General features: G+C 43.0%; 1 protein-coding gene and 1 pseudogene across 5 annotated transcripts in view; one reads left to right on the top strand and one right to left on the bottom strand.

Moving 5' to 3' along the window:
* The window catches only part of PLCE1 (phospholipase C epsilon 1), a 328,855-nt gene that overhangs the window by 183,743 nt on the left and 125,009 nt on the right, over positions 1-20,103 (top strand). For all 5 annotated transcript variants that reach the window (XM_067024972.1, XM_059054408.2, XM_059054405.2 and 2 more), the window contains one exon: positions 4,215-4,531. In XM_067024972.1, the coding sequence (XP_066881073.1) occupies positions 4,215-4,531 (317 nt within the window). The remainder of the gene's footprint in view (positions 1-4,214; positions 4,532-20,103) is intronic.
* Positions 232-997, bottom strand: LOC131751485 (mitochondrial import inner membrane translocase subunit Tim29 pseudogene; annotated as a pseudogene).

Here is a 20,103-nt window from a genome sequence, read left to right as displayed (position 1 = left end):
GCCGCTCAGCTCTCCCCAACTCCTAGACCAAGGGGGCTCTGAATTAGCGTCAGCTCACAATCAACAGGTGAGAGGGAAGCCCCCAATTTTGTGAAAACGCAGGGAGAGAGCAGTGCAAATAATTTATTTCTGTCACTCGGCATTTGAGGCTCACTCGCACCAGCTGCACAATCCCGGGCCAACAGTCTGCCGGGGCTCAGAGCCCGATCCGGACCCAGGGTGGACTGGGTTTCACCTCGCGATTTCCGACGGCACCAGCGGGTCGGCCTGGCTCAGGGCGAGCTGGTCCTTCTTCTCCTGCTGCAAGACCTGCTCCTCCCACAGCGCCTGGTCCACCTGATAGTCGGTGAGCACCACGGGCTTGTACTTCTCGTCGAAGAGCCGCACGTTGGCCTCCGAGTGCAGCTGGTGGGGCCCGACAGCGCGCAGATGTGCCGACAGGTGCAGGAACTCGTCATCGTCATTATTGATGTCGCAGTCGCGCATCCGGGCCCCCAGCACCCACCAGCGGCCCACGAAGCCCACATCCAGGATCCGGTCCAGGAAGTCGACCCAGCCGGGCTGCAGGTAGTGGCAGCGGGCCTGGCAGAGGCTGGCCTGGGCCTTGAAGGGCACCTCGTACACCAGCGAGCGGAGGCCCCGGCTCACGTGGCGCAGGCAGCCGCGGCCCCGCAGCCAGAGCAGCAGTTGCACGAACGCCTCCGAGTCGCGGTTGCGCGTGGCGGGGCGCCAGCAGCAGGAGGGTCCCTGTCGCGTGGAGCAGCGCCTCCTCAAAGGCCGCCGCGCCGCCCAGCAGCCCCCGTACACGGCCGCCCGCCCGCACGGGCCGGGCCCTCGCCACCGCCGCGTCCCCGCAGGCCTAGGCGGCCAACTGCGCCCACACGCCGGGCTTTGCGGCCGCAGCGTCACCAGCCTCAATGCGGCTTCGGGGCCAAAAGGGACTAAGGTTCTTTGGAACCACTAACCCCACAAGCACCCGAGGCCCTGTTTCCCCCATTGACCAAACTTTTGAGGAGACTGTAATTCCCATGCAAATGATATAGAGATAGCAAGGTTGAAGAGAGCTGCTGTGTGCTGTGATAGTATATGCTCCTTGTGGAATTCATTAAAGGCTCTGAGAAGTCCTGCAGTTAAAATAGAAAAAAAGAAAGCTTGTTTAACTTTGTTTAACCCAGTATGTCTCTAAATTATTAACCAAGGGACGGTGTTTTGCATAAATTCAGTGTTACACACTTTGGAAAATACCCGTTTAAAGCATGGGAACATTCTTATGAATTTATAAGAAGGAAAGGAGAGGGCACTTTTGAGTTTCTATGTGCTCCATTCTAATGTAGTTGTAATGTAGTAATTGACGTGATGGTTCCAGGCTGAACAAAGAAGGGAACTGTCCATGCTCTAGGGTCAAATCCTTACCTTTGGAGTTTGAAGAGTTCATTTTATCAGATCACTGCAAGTAAGCAAGCACAGGAAGTTGATTTATACTAACTGAAATCACTTGAGATGCATCTAAAATCCAGAAAGACAATGCGATATTCTGTCTCTACATGAGGTTATATGCTGAGTGATCAAGAACACGAGCTCTGAAGTCAAAAAGACCCCTGATTCAGATCCCAGCTTCCTAGCTTACTATTTATGTGACCTTACGTGAACCTCACATAATAAGGCTATCTACCTCCTAAATTAATCCATATAAAGTACTGAACTCGGTTATCAGGGAAATAGACTTGAAGACACTGTGTCTCACAGTAAATTTCGCTAGGCTGTTAGAGTGTCTAGAGATACAACCCTATTCTACTGTAGAATAACTATTAACTGGAGAACATGAGGCTGAGAGCAAACATTGACTGTAAATGAGATGGATAATTATATTCACCAGATATTTTCTAAACATTTGTTCACAAGAGAAGAACTACCGTTGCCTGTGGGATTAATGAACTTTGCTCCACAAATAATGAGGAATGATCAGGGGTCACAGAGCTCCTGGGTCTTTAATCCATCAGAGTTGCCCACGTTGCAGAGAGGGAGATCTGATGGTGACTTACAGCTGAGAGTTGGGGCAACGTGGCCTGTGAATAGGAAAGAGGAGATTAAAGGGGAGCTCAGCAAGAATGAGAGAAAGCGGGAAATATATTTAACAGCTGCTGTTTAAATGTGGAACTTGAAGAACACAAAATATGTCCCCAAAAGATTTCTGGGATGTTTCTTTGTGGTGCATGATACAAAATCCCCGAGTAATCCTGCTTTAAGGAAACCTACACTAAAGGTTTACATTATGGGGCTTCCCTGGTGGCGCAGTGGTTGAGAGTCCGCCTGCTGATGCAGGGGTCATGGGTTCGTGCCCTGGTCCGGGAAGATCCCACATGCCGCGGAGCAACTAAGCCCGTGAGCCATGGCCGCTGGGCCTGCGCGTCCGGAGCCTGTGCTCCGCAACGGGAGAGGCCACAGCAGTGAGAGGCCCGCGAACCAAAAAAAAAAAAAAAAAAAAGGTCTACATTATGTTTCAGGGTTTCTAACCTCAGATTTGTGTTTCCTTTGAGTGTGATGCCGTGCTTATATTGAGACACATGGGGCCACTACATTTATTCGAGTTACACCTACCAGGCTTCTTTTTCTTTTATTCAAATTTGTTTAGGTCTCCTTTGTTGCTGTTTCCCACAAATCACTAGATTCTTCTTCATTCATTGTAACATCATGTGATTCATGTCTCAAGAAACATTGTGATTTACAATATATCATATTATTTACATATTTTATTACCTTATCTCTTCTCTTGCATATAAGATAAGCAGCTGTTTCATAAGATTTGGGAGTTACTTTTATTTCCTTCACAGAGTGAAGGAAATAAAGTGCTTGAAATCAGGTCTTAGAGCTGGTTGATTCTGGGAAGACTTCCTATATATGGTTAATTCCACTGTACATAAATTATCAGTGTCAGAAACTGCAGTCTGCCTCTGTCATCGTTCAGGCTACATTCTGACTCAATTTGGGGGAAATCTGGTCACTTTCTCAACCATTCAGCAAATTGGAGAGTGAAGCCACATAGGCTTGATTTGAGTACCTGCCTTATTTTAATTATTTTCAAATATGAACTTAGAACCAAATATGATTTTGTATTCCAAATCAACACTGTCATCTAAGAACCAGGAGCTCCCAGGACAGACCTGGTTTCCATTTTTCTGTTCCATCCACATCCTTATTGGTTAATTAATTTGAACGGACTGCGTGGCCCGATTTTTGGATCAGAAGATATGGTCGCCATACTCGCAGAGGAAGGAATCAGGGAAAGTAGACTACCGTTTAGGGAAGGCATATAATGAAGGGTAAGGCTAGTTGGAGTTTAAGGGATAAGGGAAGTTTTACTGGTTTGTATTTAAGGATAAGGGAAACTAATATCTGTGTAGGCAAAGAAGAGTCAGTGGGAAGAAAGGGATTGAAGGTGGAGATATCCACTGAGGCGAAGTGAATTTGTGCTAATGGAATAATTTTGAGCCTATGAATGAATGTCTTTGGTACTTCTATCTAATGCACTCATTAATTTCCCTCTTGCTACCACCTTCTTATTACCAGTTGTGGAGCAGAGAATGAGATTTATTTATTTTATTTATTTAGCTACATCTCCTCATTACCTATTTCTTCCTTACCTGTATAGGTGGTTCTGTCCCTGCATACCTCCAGGTAAATCTCAGTGGAATCAGAGTCTTTGAGGGCTGAATGTTGGCAAAGCAGACCGTGAAGTTTTGAAGCCTGGTGTGCAGAGGGTCCCTGGGTCTCCTGCGTGTTCAGACATAGGGTGCATATGCCTATATGTGTACAGCCCTCCTCCCCCTACTGCTTTCTTCCATCTTCCATTTAAATTGCTGTGCCCATGCCCACCTGCATTTCTTTTCATGGTGATGGTTAGTCCCGGAGGATGAGGGCCTACTTCACTGCTACTCTGCAGAGTGTCACAGTGAACTGGTTAGGGAATGGTGTGCTAGATCAGTTCTGCTTCTGAAAATAGGAAACTAAGCCTTCCCCTACCCCCAAGGAGTGGGAGGGGGCAGGCAGGAGAGATATCAGAAAGGTCTCCAAAACAAGAGAGATAGTATAGGACTATTCACCAAGCAGAAACTTCAGTTGAGAAACCTATAAAATTCTGAATGGCTCTCAAGTAAATATCTGTCGTAGGGGATACCAGCCTTGGTGTAACAGTGACTTTTGTTGCTTTATTTCAGAACGCCAACCAGGCACCTCTATGGCCAATTCCAGTGCCCTCCCTTCAAGTTCAGCTGGGATCAGCAAGGAACTGGTTGATCTGCAGCCCCTCATCCAGTTCCCAGAGGAAGTTGCCAGCGTCCTGATGGAACAGGAGCAGAATATTTACCGAAGGGTCCTGCCGGTTGACTATCTTTGCTTCTTGACCCGGGACTTGGGCACTACGGAATGCCAGAGGCCCCTGCCCTGCCTCAAAGCGTCCATCTCAGCATCCATTCTTACCTCCCAGAACGGAGAGCATAATGCCCTTGAAGATCTCGTGATGAGATTTAATGAGGTAAGAAGCCACTCTGAGATGTTTTGTAATGATTTTTAAGCATTTCTCCTTTTAGGTTTGTTTGTTACCGATATCTCATCTACCTGTCTGTCTGCCCACTTCCATGATGACTGTTTCTTTTCCAGGCAATGAGATAGACACACTGTCATCCTCCCTTTCACTTCCCTCCACCCTTCAGCCTAATTGAGACCGTCTCCATCCCATACCATGACCATGTCCACAAGCCTTCTCCCTTTGGACAACCAGTATTCCCCCACCCCATTTTCTCTATGCCCTTGCCAAAATATTCTCCCAGGGACCATTTTCAAAGATTCTCCCCCTGTTCCTACAAGTGCTTTTAAGACCAGATGTCTCAATTTTGGGTTTGGCCAAGGGATCATGGGATCTGTCTAGCCCACTCTGTCTTCCACTATCAGACCTCCTCAGCAGAAATTAAACACTAATATACCTGGGTAAGGAGAGCTGGGAGGAACATGGTCGTGAGGGGCAATGAATCACCTCATTGCTGATCTCTGCATCCCATTAAGCTCCTCAGCCCCAGAAAGTCCCTCCATGGCCTCCAAGGCCTTGCCAGAAGCAAGTTCTAAAGAGGACAGGGGTGACCAGAGTCTGGGAACACCTAGGAAGGAGGCAGTGTAAGAGCTCTTGGCACTCACTGGGAGGAAAAGAGCCAATGGCTGGCCACCCTGTGGCCCTGGACCAAGGATAAAGGACAGGATGGAGAGGAGGTCGCCATGCTGTGCTAGGGTCACAGGATGCTCCTCTCTCAGGCTTAGAGAACACTTTCATTCCATAGCATAACCCCACACCCAGACCTTTCTGTTCTATATTTTATTTCTTTTAGACTTCTTTGTCTTGAATATTAAAACACAAAATTTCAGTCTGTGTGTTTGTTGGTTGGTTGAATTCCACAAATACAGTAGTTTCCTACTTTAGTCATTTAGTAAACTACCTAAATGCTAAGAGGATGCTCCCATCCTAGTTCATATATATCTCTGATTGACAGAGGATCAATCAGCCTTTGTTACTTAAACACTTTCCAACTGTAGCAGTTCACCTTGCAGCCTCCATAGCCTTCCAGTCATGACCCTGGTGATGGTTGTATCACAACAGTGATAAAGCCCAGTGGATGGAAAGTGTTAGAGGCTGAGCTCCAGCAATTCTGTATCCAGACATGCCTTGAGCATCATTCCTCAAAGGGAGATCCATTATCCATAGGAATTGCTAATATCGATCTAGCACTGTCATACTAATTATTTAATATGTGCCACTTAATTGTTCCTCACAACAACCCTGGGAGACAGACCCTTGTCATTGACCCCATTTTAGCAATGGGAAAACTGAGACATGAGGAGATGAAGTTCTTCGCCCAAGGTCACACGAGTGGTAGGTGACAGCAGTGAGACTCAAGCCCAAAGAGTCAGGTCTCAGAGCCTGGGCTTTGAACCACAACAATATCCTGCCTCTCGCCTGTATCAGGCTCATACTGAGGGTGACACCTGCTAAATTGCAGATTCCTGGTCTACTCCAAACTGAGTAAGACAGACTCTCTGGGAGTCCACATGAATGCTTGTAAACCACACGGCCCCCAAAGTTGCCTTTTAAAATAAATCTCCTGATGTTCTTGATTTTCCTTGCTGATAAAAACAGTGGATAATGAAAGTTCCAGTAAACTGGGTGATTTTATTAGTGGATTTTACTGTATATCATGAATTATTTTAAACTTCCTGATCGACTCACTCAAACATCCTTAGGACCCTACCCTTGTCCTTTGTCGCTATTGTTGTTGTTTTAAATTCCACCTGAAGTTAAAAGTGATTTGCCTGAACTTTAAAAAGCTAGTTTTAAGTTAGTTTTGGAGAGAGAAAACTTGGGTCTCTTCCATTTAGTACCATAACTTTGGGAATCAAAGATGAAACAGTGATTTCACTAATTCAGAATTAGTGATGATATGAACCACAGCTGGGTTAAGGCATGCTTGGGACTGTCTCTGAAAATAGTTTAGCTAAGCAACTTCAAAACGTAAACAAGATTTCTGGGAAAACACCTAAACTACTTAAAAGAACAGTCTGTATTCAAGTATTCTCAAGAATCTATTTTGATACATATTATGTGTATGCCGATTAAAAAATCAGTCTAATGTAGTCATTACAGGCAGACTCCAAATGACCTACTCTAGGCATAACTGGGAGAGCTAAATTCTAGTTGTTTTATATCCTTTCGGGTAGAAAGGCTTCATTCCATTGAAAGAGAATTCTTAAATTCAGATCTCACCTATTTAGAATGGTCTTGCCTCCAAATTAGCGTGGCTTTACTTTCCGTAAAGAAAAAGAAGAAAAGGAGCTAGCATTTAGGACTGGACTGGACATTGTCACTTTTTTTCTTTTAATTTTATTGGATATAGTTGATTTACAATGTTGCGTTAGTTTCAGGTGTACGGCAAAGTGATTCAGTTATACATATACATATATTCATTCTTTTTTAGATTCTTTTCTCATATAGGTTATCCCAAAATATTGAGTAGAGTTCCCTATGCTATACAGTAGATCCTTGTTGCTTATCTGTCAGTGTCACTTTTTTTTTTTTTTTTTTTTTTTTTTGCGGTATGCGGGCCTCTCACTGTTGTGGCCTCTCCCGTTGCGGAGCACAGGCTCCGGACGCACAGGCTCAGTGGCCATAGCTCACGGGCTTAGTTGCTCCGCGGCATGTGGGATCTTCCCGGACCAGGGCACGAACCCGTGTCTCCTGCATCGGCAGGCGGATTCTCAACCACTGCGCCACCAGGGAAGCCCCAGTGTCACATTTTTTAATCCCACTTATCCTTATGACAGTTGTGTAAGGCAGTTATTATCTCTGACTCACAGGTGAAGAAAGTCAAGCTTAAACACTAAAATAAATAATGATAGTATTGGACTGTGGTCCATAGAATAAAGTAAATATTCATGAGTCCATACTGATATAAATATATAGGTGAATAAGTAAATCAGTGGGAGGAGAGGAAGAGGTACAGCTCTTACTTTTTTTTTTTTCGTTACGCGGGCCTCTCACTGTTGTGGCCTCTCCTGCTGCCGAGCACAGGCTCCGGACGCATCCAGACGCGCAGGCTCAGCGGCCATGGCTCACGGGCCCAGCCGCTCCGCGGCATGTGGGATCCTTCCCGGACTGGGGCACGAACTCGTGTCCCCTGCATTGGCAGGCGGACTCTCAACCACTGCGCCACCAGGGAAGCCCCAGCTCTTACTTATAAAAGATTTCCAATTAATAAATGTAGAAGGGATGAGGGAAATGAGAAATCACCATTAGGACACCCCAGCAATAAATTGTTACAGGCGAGAACCACTGATGAATGCTAAAATTATTGAACAAAATATGAGAAACAAGATATTTGCATAGTCTCAAAGTATCTATTCACAAAATATGTATTAATTACAAATGGAAAAATAGAACAGTGGAGAAGCCCAGTAGATACCCACCTGAAGTAAGTGCTCAAGGTCAACATGACCAGTAATAAGACATATTGATGTCTTATTACTGGTCACATCTCCTGATGTGATGCACTCAGAAGGACTAGATACAGTCTCTATGACGTATTTGCCCCCCCTAAAAAATAACCTAAATCTAATCATAAGAAAATAAAAACAACATCAGACAACCCCAAATTGAAAGACATTGTACTCTTCAAAAGTGTCAGGGTCATGAAAGGTAAGGAAGGACAGAGGAATCGTCAAAAATTAGAGGAGACCAGGCGTCATGACAACTAAATGCAGTTTGGGATCCTATTAGATCCTGGACTAGAAGAAGGATACTGTTGGGGAAACTGGTGAAACTCTAATCAGGCATGTAGTTTAATCAGCATGGTTGTATCAATGTTAATTTCCTGGTTTTGATAAAGGGACTATATTTATGAAAGATGCTAACACTGGGAGAAGCTGGGTGAGCTATGTATGGGAACTCTCTGTATTTTTGTAACTTTTCTGTAAATCTAAAACTACTTCAGAATTAAAAGGTTTACAACAATAGTGAAGCTCAGAGAGGTTGAGTCACTTGTCCAAGGTCACACAGTAGCTGAATGAATGTCAGAATCCAGATGTCTGTCTTTAAAGTCTATTCTCAGCCAACTGCCTTGCCTCTCTGCTTGTTACATTATCAAGTTAAAGTTTGTAGTAAAACCAGAATTTCTGATTTTGAATTTAATTAGCCTTGGTCTCCTTTCCCTCTTCCCTCTCTCTCTCTACTTCTGTTCTAAACCTCCTGTGCATCTACCCTTTTTCTACTCCTACCATTTCTATTTTTATCTTATTTCCTATTACCACCCATTCATTCATTCATTCACTCAAGACTTATTTATTGAGTGCCTACTACGCTATAACCTTTTCTTTTTTAATTGGTGTGTCACATTCTCTTTTAAATAAGAAATGAGCAATATATGATGAAAATTTACAACATTATTAGCCCATACTTTGATTCTGTCAAAATTGGATACACAAAATAAATGCACTTTCCTCAGTGGAAGTAAAATATATATTTTTTGAACATGGGAGAATCTCAGAGACAAGAGAGACACTACTAGCTGCATTGCTAGTTACTTAGGAGAGAAGCGAATGCATTTGTTCATACGTTCAGTCATTCAGTTAACATGTTTCCAGCACTTCTCAGAAGCAGGAGACCATGGTGGATAAGCACTAAAGGAAATGAGTAAGTCTGCGGCTGCCAGAAGCTACCAGTCTTAAACTGTAGTCGGGCACGGGCACAAATCACTCCCAAAAGAGGCAGAAAATACATGCAGTGTGAGTAGCACAGACGGTGGGAGCCGAGGTGTCTAGGTGGGTGATCAGAGCTCTCTCTGCTCAGCACTGGAGTTTGCAGCTGGGCCTTGAGGGATGGCTGGGATAGAAGGGGACCATCACGGGAAAGGGAAGGAGGACATTCCAGACGAGAACACAACCAGTTCTTGTCATGAGCAAGAAAGATTCATGGCCTAAGGAGGCAGCTTGCCACTCATTGTCAGTAAAACCTGAGCATGAGCTAGAAGTTTCCCGAATTCTAACAACGCTTTACATAATGACTTAACTGTAATGTGGGGAAAGGGGAGAAAATCCCTGATTCCTCTCAAGCAATGTTGCTTAATGTTGGTTCTTAGGAAAATACGGTTAAAATGCAATTCCAAGTACAAACATGAAATAACTGAAAGTGTTTGGCTTACATTAAGGAAAGCCAGGAGATAACTCATTTAAAATCAATTTAGACTGTGGCTTGGAAGCACTTTGTCTCCCCATTTCCCCATCTCCTGCCCGATGTCAAGACTGGTGCTCACCAGAGTGACTTCTCTTTATCCTTGCGAGTAAACAGAAGCAGGTACAAGGGGCCAGCCTCCAAGCCGGTGGTAGTCAAGGGGGCCCTGGGGTGGGCTCGATCCTGCTCCACTTGGTTTGGGAGACAGGGCTTCCTGAACCCTTTTGATCTGGACACCTCTCTGTAGCCATATCCTTGATCTAAAGCTCAAAGAGCCCGTGTTCTCTCTTCCTCCCTTCAGGTTAAGCGGGCTCACTTCCTGGCCACCCACGACGTCTCTTGCTCTGACCATCTCAAATCATATTGTCCTTTTTCCCTCCTCTTTCTTCCTCTCTCCAGCCTCTACCTGTAGTCCACATTCCTTTTTTTTTTTTTTTTTTTGCGGTACGTGGGCCTCTCACTGTTGTGGCCTCTCCCGTCGCGGAGCACAGGCTCTGGACGCACAGGCTCAGCGGCCATGGCTCACGGGTCCAGCCACTCCGCAGCATGTGGGATCCTCCCAGACCGGGGCACGAACCCGTGTCCCCTGCATCGGCAGGCGGACTCTCAACCACTGCACCACCAGGGAAGCCCCACTTCTTTTGATCTTACTGTTTTTTAATTCCTCTTCGAATACATTCCAGAGCCATTTATCTCTTCTAAAAGGAGACAGAGAGGCGTTTTTGGTAGATAACTTTACCACAGAGATCACACACTTTAGCACATGCATTTGAGAAGATATGAAAGGCAAATAAATAAAGATTGAGGAACATCCTTACTCCCTTTGCGTTCATACCTTTTCTTGCGAAGGGCTGTGATGAAACATGATTTGGGGAGGTGGTGTATTCTGGGATCACAGTTCTGAGTCACGAGTTCTCAAACCTTATGCCTCATCAATATAGCCTCTGCTCTTGTCCTGTTGTTCACCTACTGATGATCTTTGGGGTTGGAACTCATCATGGTCTGCATCTACAGCTGGTCCTCAGGATCCATCAACAGAGTAAATTTTCAGCTCCATAACATACCACTGCCCACATCACTGCCAGACACTCTTTTGTGTAACAGTTGATTTCTCTGACTGAGGGCTGGTTTTCAGCTTCAAAAGGCCATTAACAGATTTACTTTTTCCTATGCCCTGAGAGAGCAGTTTTTCTTGTCAGGTAGGTCTTAGCAAGACCATTCTCTGGGCTCCTCTTTCAAACCAGCTGGTCCAAGGGCAGGTGATGAGGCCAAGATTGAGCCCACAGTTATACTGAGACCCCAGAAGGCTCTGGAGGGATTCCACCTGGCTCTTTGCCCCAGGTGACCTTCCTCCACCCTCCTGTGTTTGGTCAAACTAAGCAGTCATCAACCTGCTTCTCTAGCCACACAAATGTGGGCAGCCCAAAGTGACATTCAGTGCTGCTTGTTCCTTCCCTCTGGTGGGTTTCACCAGATGTCAGCTCAGTAGTTTAAAGGCCACCCTCTCTATAAAGAATGCCAAGGTGCAGCTTCACTCTCTGGGAAAGAGCATCAGAATAAATAAACCATCTGGCCAGAGAAGGGCTGTTTGGGCCTGTGTCCTTTCAGCCAGAATCCCTTAGGTACTTCATAAGAGATCATGATCACTTTGACAAATTCCAACATCTAGAATTCTGTCTGGTCGTAGCCAAGGAAAGACCATTTTGGCATAGTAAGGAAAAAGCGTAACATATGATAATGACCAAATGTGTTCCTTCACTTAGTTTTGAATTTGTACATTTAACCATGTTAGGAAAGTTTCCTACCAAAGCTTTCCCCTCCCTCTTTTATGCAGAAAGCCAAGCAAATCATCTGTTCAGGTCTGCTGTACAAGCTTTTTTCCTCATGTCTGAATACCCATGAGGTAAATTGTTAATAAAGCCCTCTCAGGGTAAGGGAGATTTCAATTCACTTTGGAAAACCAGATTTTTCCTTGGGAAAGCACGTCTCCCTAGAGGCACACCTCTGAGAGCAGAAATTGTGTTCATTCCCAGAATATTTCATGGCACATTCCCCGGTTAACAGAATTTTAGTTCAGAAGTTTCTGGACTAAAAAAATACAGTAGGCAATTAAACCACAGGGACTCAGCTGGGCAGGGCAGTGTTCTCAGAGCAAGGTTATTTGTAGGGGGCTTATCTGCCCTGGAGTCTATTGACAGCAAATTATGTTCGGTGGTTCTTGGCAATCAGCAGCACAGGATTCTACTCAGTCAGCGTAACACTAAGTAAATGATGGGTCTGGAAATGAGGAGGGGCTTCACAGCACACCATCATGCACGGTGCAGTTCTGGAGTCCACTTGCCTGGATTCTAATCCATCTTCCCCCACTGTGGAACCTCAAGCCCAGTACCTAATCCCTCATCTTTACATGAGGATGTTAATAGTACCTACTTCACATGGTTTATATAGGAAGTCAGTGATGACCTGTGTGAGGCACTTAGTGAGGACCCAAGACACTCCTGGGTTCAATGTTAGTTACAAAACGATACTAAAAATAACTGCATTTTCACAATAACTAGTGATAATAAATCCCATTTATTATTATTATTATTATTATTATCCCCTCACCTAATGGTTGAGAAAATGGAAGCATAGAGAGGCTAAGTAAATGACCCATGGTTTCAGAGCTAGTGTTTGAACCCAGATGGTCTGACTTCCGGAGCCAATATTCTTGCTTCATCTACCTGGTGCCATTGAATCAAAAGCCATAGGAGCCTTTTTTCCTCACCTTGGTCTCTTATTCTGAATGAAACCATTTGCTTCACAACAAGATTCAAATATTCTTTACTATTTCAACACATATAACATTGTTAACCTCCTTGTTGACGCCGTGATATTAAAAATGTGGCATTTCCTTTGAACTGGGAGACTGTGGTCCTTGAAATTGGTAGGACAATGGTGTCACAAGGTTTCTGAGAACATTGTCCCAGAAGAGGAACAGAATAAATTGTCATTTCACAGTACCAGGCAGAAAAGGGATTTTAGGTCTTTGGCTTTTAAAGTTTCCTTTTTGGCTTTGAGGGCTCCTTAGGTATTGGATACCTGAGAATGTAGAATGCCAAAAGAAAATTTAAACTGTTACTTTATTTCTGTAGCTTCATTTCTTGACCACATCACCTCTGCAGTCTTTTTCCTCCTCTTTTTCTGTATTTCAATTTTGCATGAAACCTACACCCCCAAAAGTGATGGCTTTTGAAATTCAAAATCTTTAGTTACATCTATACTCCTAGGAAAACTGGGAGTACAGTTTTTTGTGGATTCTTTTTTTTTTTTTTTTTTTTTTTTTTTGGCTGTTCTCAGGCTGTGCTCAGAGTTGGGGCAGCAGGAGAAGGCAGTGGAGAGGGGCTGCTAAGCACCTTGTGAATCAGAACCTCCATGCCTGTGTTCATTATTTGAGCATCAAACACGATTTCCTTTAACGGTGGCTTTCACTGATCAGCAGAACAAAAGCAATGGGCCTCAGAATATATATATATTTTTAAACATCTTTATTGGAGTATAATTGCTTTACATTGTTGTGTTAGTTGCTGCTGTATAACAAAGTTAATCAGCTATACGTATACATATATCCCCATATCCCCTCCCTCTTGCGTCTCCCTCCCACCCTCTCTATCCCACCCCTCTAGGTGGTCACAAAGCACCTAGCTGATCTGCCTGTGCTATGCGGCTGCTTCCCACTAACTATCTATTTTACGTTTGGTAGTATATATATGTTCATGCCACTCTCTCACTTTGTCCCAGCTTACCCTTCCCCCTCTCTGTATCCTCAAGTGCATTCTCTAGTAGGTCTGCATCTTTATTCCTGTCTTGCCCCTAGGTTCTTCATGACCATTTTTTTTTTAGATTCCATATATATGTGTTAGCATATGGTATTTGTTTCCCTCTTTGTGACTTACTTCACTCCATATGACAGTCTCTAGGTCCATCCAGCTCACTACAAATAACTCAGTTTCGTTCCTTTTTATGGCTGAGTAATATTCCATTGTATATATGTGCCACATCTTCTTTATCCATTCACCTGTCGATGGACACTTAGGTTGCTTCCATGTCCTGGCTATTGTAAATAGTGCTGCAATGAACATTGAGGTGCATGTGTCTTTTTGAATTATGATTTTCTCAGGGTATATGCCCAGGAGTGGGATTGCTGGGTCATACGGTAGTTCTATTTTTAGTTTTATAAGGAACCTCCATAGTGTTTTCCATAGTGGCCGTATCAATTTACATTCCCACCAACAGTGCAAGAGGGTTCCCTTTTCTCCACACCCTCTCCAGCATTTATTGTTTGTAGATTTTTTGATGATGGCCATTCTGACCAGTGTGAGGTGATACCTCATTGTAGTTTTGACTGGCATTTCTCTAATGATTAGTGATGTTGAGCATCCTTTCATGTGTTTGCTGGCAATCAGAATATTTTTTAAATATACACATGCCTGGAGCCAGTCCCCAGGAGATTCTGTGGACTCTCTGTGGATACGTGGTGGGCCCAGGGATGTGTATTTTTTTAAAGCGCCACAAGATAATACTGATGCCACCAATGGTTGAGCATCACTACTCTAGACCATCGACACAGAGGTATTCAAAGAAAAGAAAAAAGCTGTATCCCAAAGCAAATAGGGGGGAAATGATTTCTGTCTTTGGAACAGGAACTATTATAATAGTTGATAATTGTCCAAAGTAAATTTAAATAAATGTGATGACTTGCTTGCTTGCTTTCTCTTTCTTTCTTTCCGTCCTTCCTTCCTTCTTTCTGTATTTTTTTTTCATTCTTTGGTCCTTAAGGACTTGGTTTTGGAATCTTAAATATTCAAACTATTTTGTTTCTATGACAGGATATTTTTATTCTTATTTACCCTGCTTAAAGCTCACATCATGTTTTTAGGATTTAGCCAACCTAGAAAGAGAACTGCCGAAGCTATTGACCCACTGGAGACCTGTTTTATTCTGTTGAAAGCAGGCATCAAGTTACCACTCAATCCTGGGGCTGATAGAAGTAAGAATGAGTCCAGTGGAAATCAGTAAATAGACAAGTAAGATTTTGACATACAAGAGTAGTATTTTTTAACTGAAAATAGTTAACATGACTCAGAGAAGCAGTGCAGCATCTCCTCAAGGCCCAATGTTCTTTTCCATCAGACATATCACTTTAAATGACACTGAACGCTGTGGGAAAGACCAGGTATGCTTTAGTCAGAGACTGGGATTTTGAGCCTCTCTCCAGGACTGAATTAACTGACCCTGTTAGGATGTTTAATTCAACTCTCTGAAAAACCACTCTCTTAGAGATCCTTACTGCACATGTAGGAGCCAAGGAGGAATGTATTTATGCTTTGCTAAGAATCTGCATTTGCCAAAGAGATTTAAACATTCATAAATCCAATTGCCTTCTCAATGCCTCCCTTTGGCTTTTTTCATTCAACAGATTTTTATTAGGTACCAACTTATATTCTAGGTACTGTTTTGTGTGCTGGGGATATAGCAAAGAACAAGACAGATCCCTTCCACACACAGAGGTTACATTCTAATGTCTAAAAGGCATCTCAAATATGGTCAAAATAGAACTACTGCCCTCTCACAACCCCATTCACATACTACCCAGTATCTTCCCTATTTATCCCCGTCTTCTCCATCTCAACATCTACGTGGGTGCTCAGTCTAACAACCTGGGAGTCGTTCTTGATTTACTCTCTTTTCCCAAACTGCCAACATCCAAACCATCAGCAGGTCCCATTTGCTTTACTTACAAAATACATCTTGAATTGGACCACTCCTTAGCATTTCACCCGCCACCACCTCAGAGCCAGTCACCACTGCCCTCACCTCCAGCATTGCTTTCATCCTTGCACATCCTATAATGCAATCCAAGATCACCCAGCGGCCAGAGTGATCCTTTAGAAACGTAAAGCAGATCAGGTCACACCCTTCCTGAAAAATCCCCAAGGTCTTCCTCTTGCATTTGGAATAAAATCCAAAACGGCAAGACCCTGCATGATTTTGCCCCTGTTGACTTCTCCAACCTAACTTTATACCACCCACCCCTCTCTCTGTCTCTGTTCCAGCCACACTGACCTTCATTCTGTTCCTGCACACACTGAGCTAGTTTTCCCCACGCAGACTTTGCACTTGCTGTTCCCTCTCCCTAAAATCATCTTCCCCCCACTGCTGTCTTATGTCTTCTGATCATGTCTCAGTTCAAAAGTCAGGGAAGCCATTGACTTGTTTACTTTTTTCCTTAGAAACCTGTTTAACCTCTTCATTGCTATATGTCTGGTTCTTTGCAAAGTGCTGTTTACGTACTAGATGGTCAATAAATATTTAATAGATGAATAATGCTAACTGGTGTTAGCAATTGTTTATTGAAATAGGAGCTGTTAGAAATAATAAGACAAACAAGACATGCCCCTTTGTTCAAGGAATTTACAGTCTAGCTCTAGACATATGACATAAAATATTGAATAAATATACATATTTAGAAAAAGGCAATGCTTTTCACGGGATAGACAGTGGTTAGAGACATGCCATAGGTAGTGGAAAGAGTATGATTCTATCGCTAAGTCTGGTTTTGAGTGCAGGTTCTGCCACTTACTCACTATTGGAATCTAGACAAGTAAGTGATCACATAACCTGATTTCAGCTTTGTATTTCCCACCTGTAAAATAGGACAATTTTATCCTATTTTAACCAACTTCACTTGGTTATTGGAACATTTAAGCAAGCTAATGTGTATAAGATCACTCAGCACAGGATAGGTACTCAACAAATAGTAACTAGCAGGATTCCATGCCACATGAGAGACAAGGACTGTATATGTTCCATGAGAATGGAAGAGAGAGACCACACAGGCACATGTCCCCTGAGGATGACCAAGGGCTGCAGAGCTTTGGAGTTTGGGAAGACTTTTGCCAGACACAATTATGAACTTCATCGTTGATGAAGTTTCAGAGGTTATGTTATGTTCTCCTATCTCCACCAAATGTAGGAATCTCTCCCTTGCATATTCTTACCCAGCTTTTACTAAAAAACTTTCAAAGACAGAGTTCACTCCATTTTAATGAGCTTATTATGTTAATGGAGTGTAATTTGTTTTAAAATCCTGCCCTAAATCGAACTGAAATCTGCCTCCTTATAAATTCCACCTGTTGCTCCCAGGGGAATACTAGAAATTGCCTTCCTTTGGTTTGGTTCTCTTGAGGTTGGACGTTGCCCACATTGTCCAAACATATTATTTTTCAATATTCTTCTTTAAAATGAGTCTCTCTAATATGTTCTGGACAGTGAGACTCTCCCTTTTTACAGTTGGGTCATTCTCCCACTCTTTACTTTTTCCCTCTAATTATTAGCCCCCTGAAGCTCAAATGAAACCCCTAGACTTTTAGCATGCAAATGGCCACGCTCATCTTTTCTCTGTGCATAGGTTGCTTTGTTTGTTGTTTTCTTATGTGGATGTAATATTTTATATTTAAGTCTACTAAATTTTCTCTTTTGAGGCATTCAGGCCTTTCAAAATTTTTTTGAGTATTAGTTTAGTTATGTATTGAATTAGCTACCACTCCCCATACTTTTTATATTCAGGCTTGATACATATGTCTCAGTTTTTTAATGTAAATTGTAGGTAAAAATGTCAAGCCAAATAGGAATTAATAGGAAGCCTTTTGGCACATCATTAGGCTGCTCATCAGGTTGGCCTTGAACCATTTATCCCCTCTTTGCATAGTGTTTTTAAGTTAGATGTGAATTTCCTTAATGCAGTCATCTGACAGGTGTTTCTCATTTTGTCTCTGCGTATAACTTGAGATGCTCTGGGAAATGATTTCTTAAAACCAATAAACATCCTTGATATGTAAGTCAAATTATCTTCTAAATAGGAAAGAAAAAATGTGGTTAATTTGACAGATAGCTGTTTTAGGATGTCTAATGGTTATTCCATTTATTTAGATAATGATGATGATGATAATGGCAATGATGGTGACAGAGAAATTAATAATGTAGCCACTGTTAATTCTGTGCCTTGCACTGGGCACCATGCCAAACACTTTACATACCTAATCACATGTAGTTTTCATGCAACCCTGAAAGATGCAAATCACTGCTTTATTTTACAAGTAAGAAAACTGAGATTCAGAAATGCTACATAATTTGCCCAGTATCACATAGCTAGAAAGTGGCTAAGCTAAGATGAAATTCAGGCTTTTGTGACCCCAAAGCCCAAATTCTTTGTTGTATTGCTATACATGTAGCACTATGCATCTATCAATAGTTGCACAATAAATATTTGCCCTGGGAAATACCATGAATAAAGCAATGAGGGCAGAAAATGCTGGTTTGTTTGAGGGATTTGGGGAGTAACCAAGTAAGACTAGAGCAGCATCTCCCATAGTTGTGGTGTGGGATGTCCATATGCATTCTATGGAAAGATATTGCCCCGTGGTCTAACATATCTGCCACATGCTGGGCAAACAGTGATAACTAAGTTTTCCTTTTTTCATTGCAGGACTTCTCAGGTCATTTATTGTGCTTGTGTACACTGGGACTCTCTTAGAACACAGTATGTCACAAACATACATGAGCATTGAGTACCTGTAGGCCTGATACCTATTATAGAACATGCTTTAAGAAACTCTGTCACATAGGAAAAGTAGGTGGATCTATCACATAGGGGAGAAAGTGGGTCTGGGCCCTAATGCCTTAGCCTCTCAAAGCCGCTTGGCTACAGATCCTTTGAGAGCTGGAGAAAGAACAGGGAAGGAAGTGAGGATTCAGCTCCAGGTCAAAGCAGGGCAGATTCTGTGGAAGGTGGGGTCTTGGTCCCTCCTGTCCTGGCACATGGGTCTGAACCACATGGATTTACCAGGTGAGACCCTGATCTCTTGATTCGGATTTCATAAGCCTCACACAAACACAAGTGTCATTCCTTTATCGTTACACCTCATACTTTAAAAATTATACAGACACTAAAATCATGTATAAATCAACAGGGTAGAAAACATGCAGGACAGGCCCTGGACAAAAGATGCAGCCAGGAAGTTGGCTGGCAGTTCCAGCTTCCACAACAGTCTCTTCTATTCTCCCTCCCCCTCCCCTGCCAGGTACACACAGCCACCATGAGGCCCAGTACCCCTCAGCCACACCAATTCATGTTAAAGTTGCCTTATATTTTTGTTATGAGTCATTCTGTAATTTGTAAAATGCTGTTCTCTTCCATGAAAAGTAAAATCACCATATATTTGTGGCAGTTCTTTTTTTGGATCAATCGAATATATAAATGCAACAAATACTCCCTGGAAGCAGAGAAAATCAAAATCTGTATATTTATAGTCCTTTGATCTAATACTGCCTAAAAAGCTCCCTGTTGCTATATAAAATATGATTTTTTAAATCTTTAGCTGGAGAAAGTAACAGCCAGTCTTGGGGGAAGTTTTTAAGGTATACTTAAATTAAAACCCTTAATCAAATAGTGACACATTTATACTGTGCTTTACACTTACACAGAGCTCATCACACAAGCTATCTCGTTTAATCCTTACAGGGCCACTCTGATTTTGGATCTGGGGCTCCAGTCTATCCTTCTGAGTCCAAGTCCAGGGCTCTTCCCCTCCATCACTGCAGCCTTTCGCTCCTGCTGCATGCCTAGCATTTTGATAGATACTGCTGGAGTAGCTTTTCCTAAACATTGTGCTGCAGAACCCTGGTTTCTCAACTTGCTATGGAGGAGAAAATTTTTTTTTTAATTCATGGTTCAGTACCTTCCAGAAATATCTTTGCAGCTTCTTTCTTCTGTACTGATATTCCCATTGCACATTAGTGTACTGAAGACTTAAGAAGTCCAGCAATAAAGACACTTATAGTTCACCAGCATTTCACAAATGTATTTCACCTCAAACTTTATTTTCTTGATGTTTCTTCTAGTTTTGCAGAACACACTGCTCTTAAAAAAATCAAAGACAAGAAATGGTAAGGAACAAAAAATACACATGTGAAATATTTAAGTTACATTATAGTTGATATATATTCCAGCCTTCCTCCTCTCCTCTGCCCAGGATGAGGGCTGCAGGTCAGTTAGGGGTGGACAGCTCCAAGATAAGTCAAATGAATGGCAAAGAGGTAGAATGGCCAGGAGGACCTTTTTAGTGAGAGAACCAGCTTGATCAAACATAGTCTAGGCAAGATCATGCATGCTTATGCATGATGGATTGAAGAAGGAGCCTGGGTGCAGGAAGACACCTCGGGAGAGAGTCGAAGTAAACAACAGGAGATGACAGGGAGCCTGGTGTAGGATGCTGGTGAGAATAAAGGGGAAAATGGCT

Source organism: Kogia breviceps, chromosome 2 (assembly GCF_026419965.1).
Source record: "Kogia breviceps isolate mKogBre1 chromosome 2, mKogBre1 haplotype 1, whole genome shotgun sequence".
Taxonomy (NCBI): Eukaryota; Metazoa; Chordata; class Mammalia; order Artiodactyla; family Physeteridae; genus Kogia; species Kogia breviceps.
This window is presented reverse-complemented; position numbering and strand designations above follow the sequence as displayed.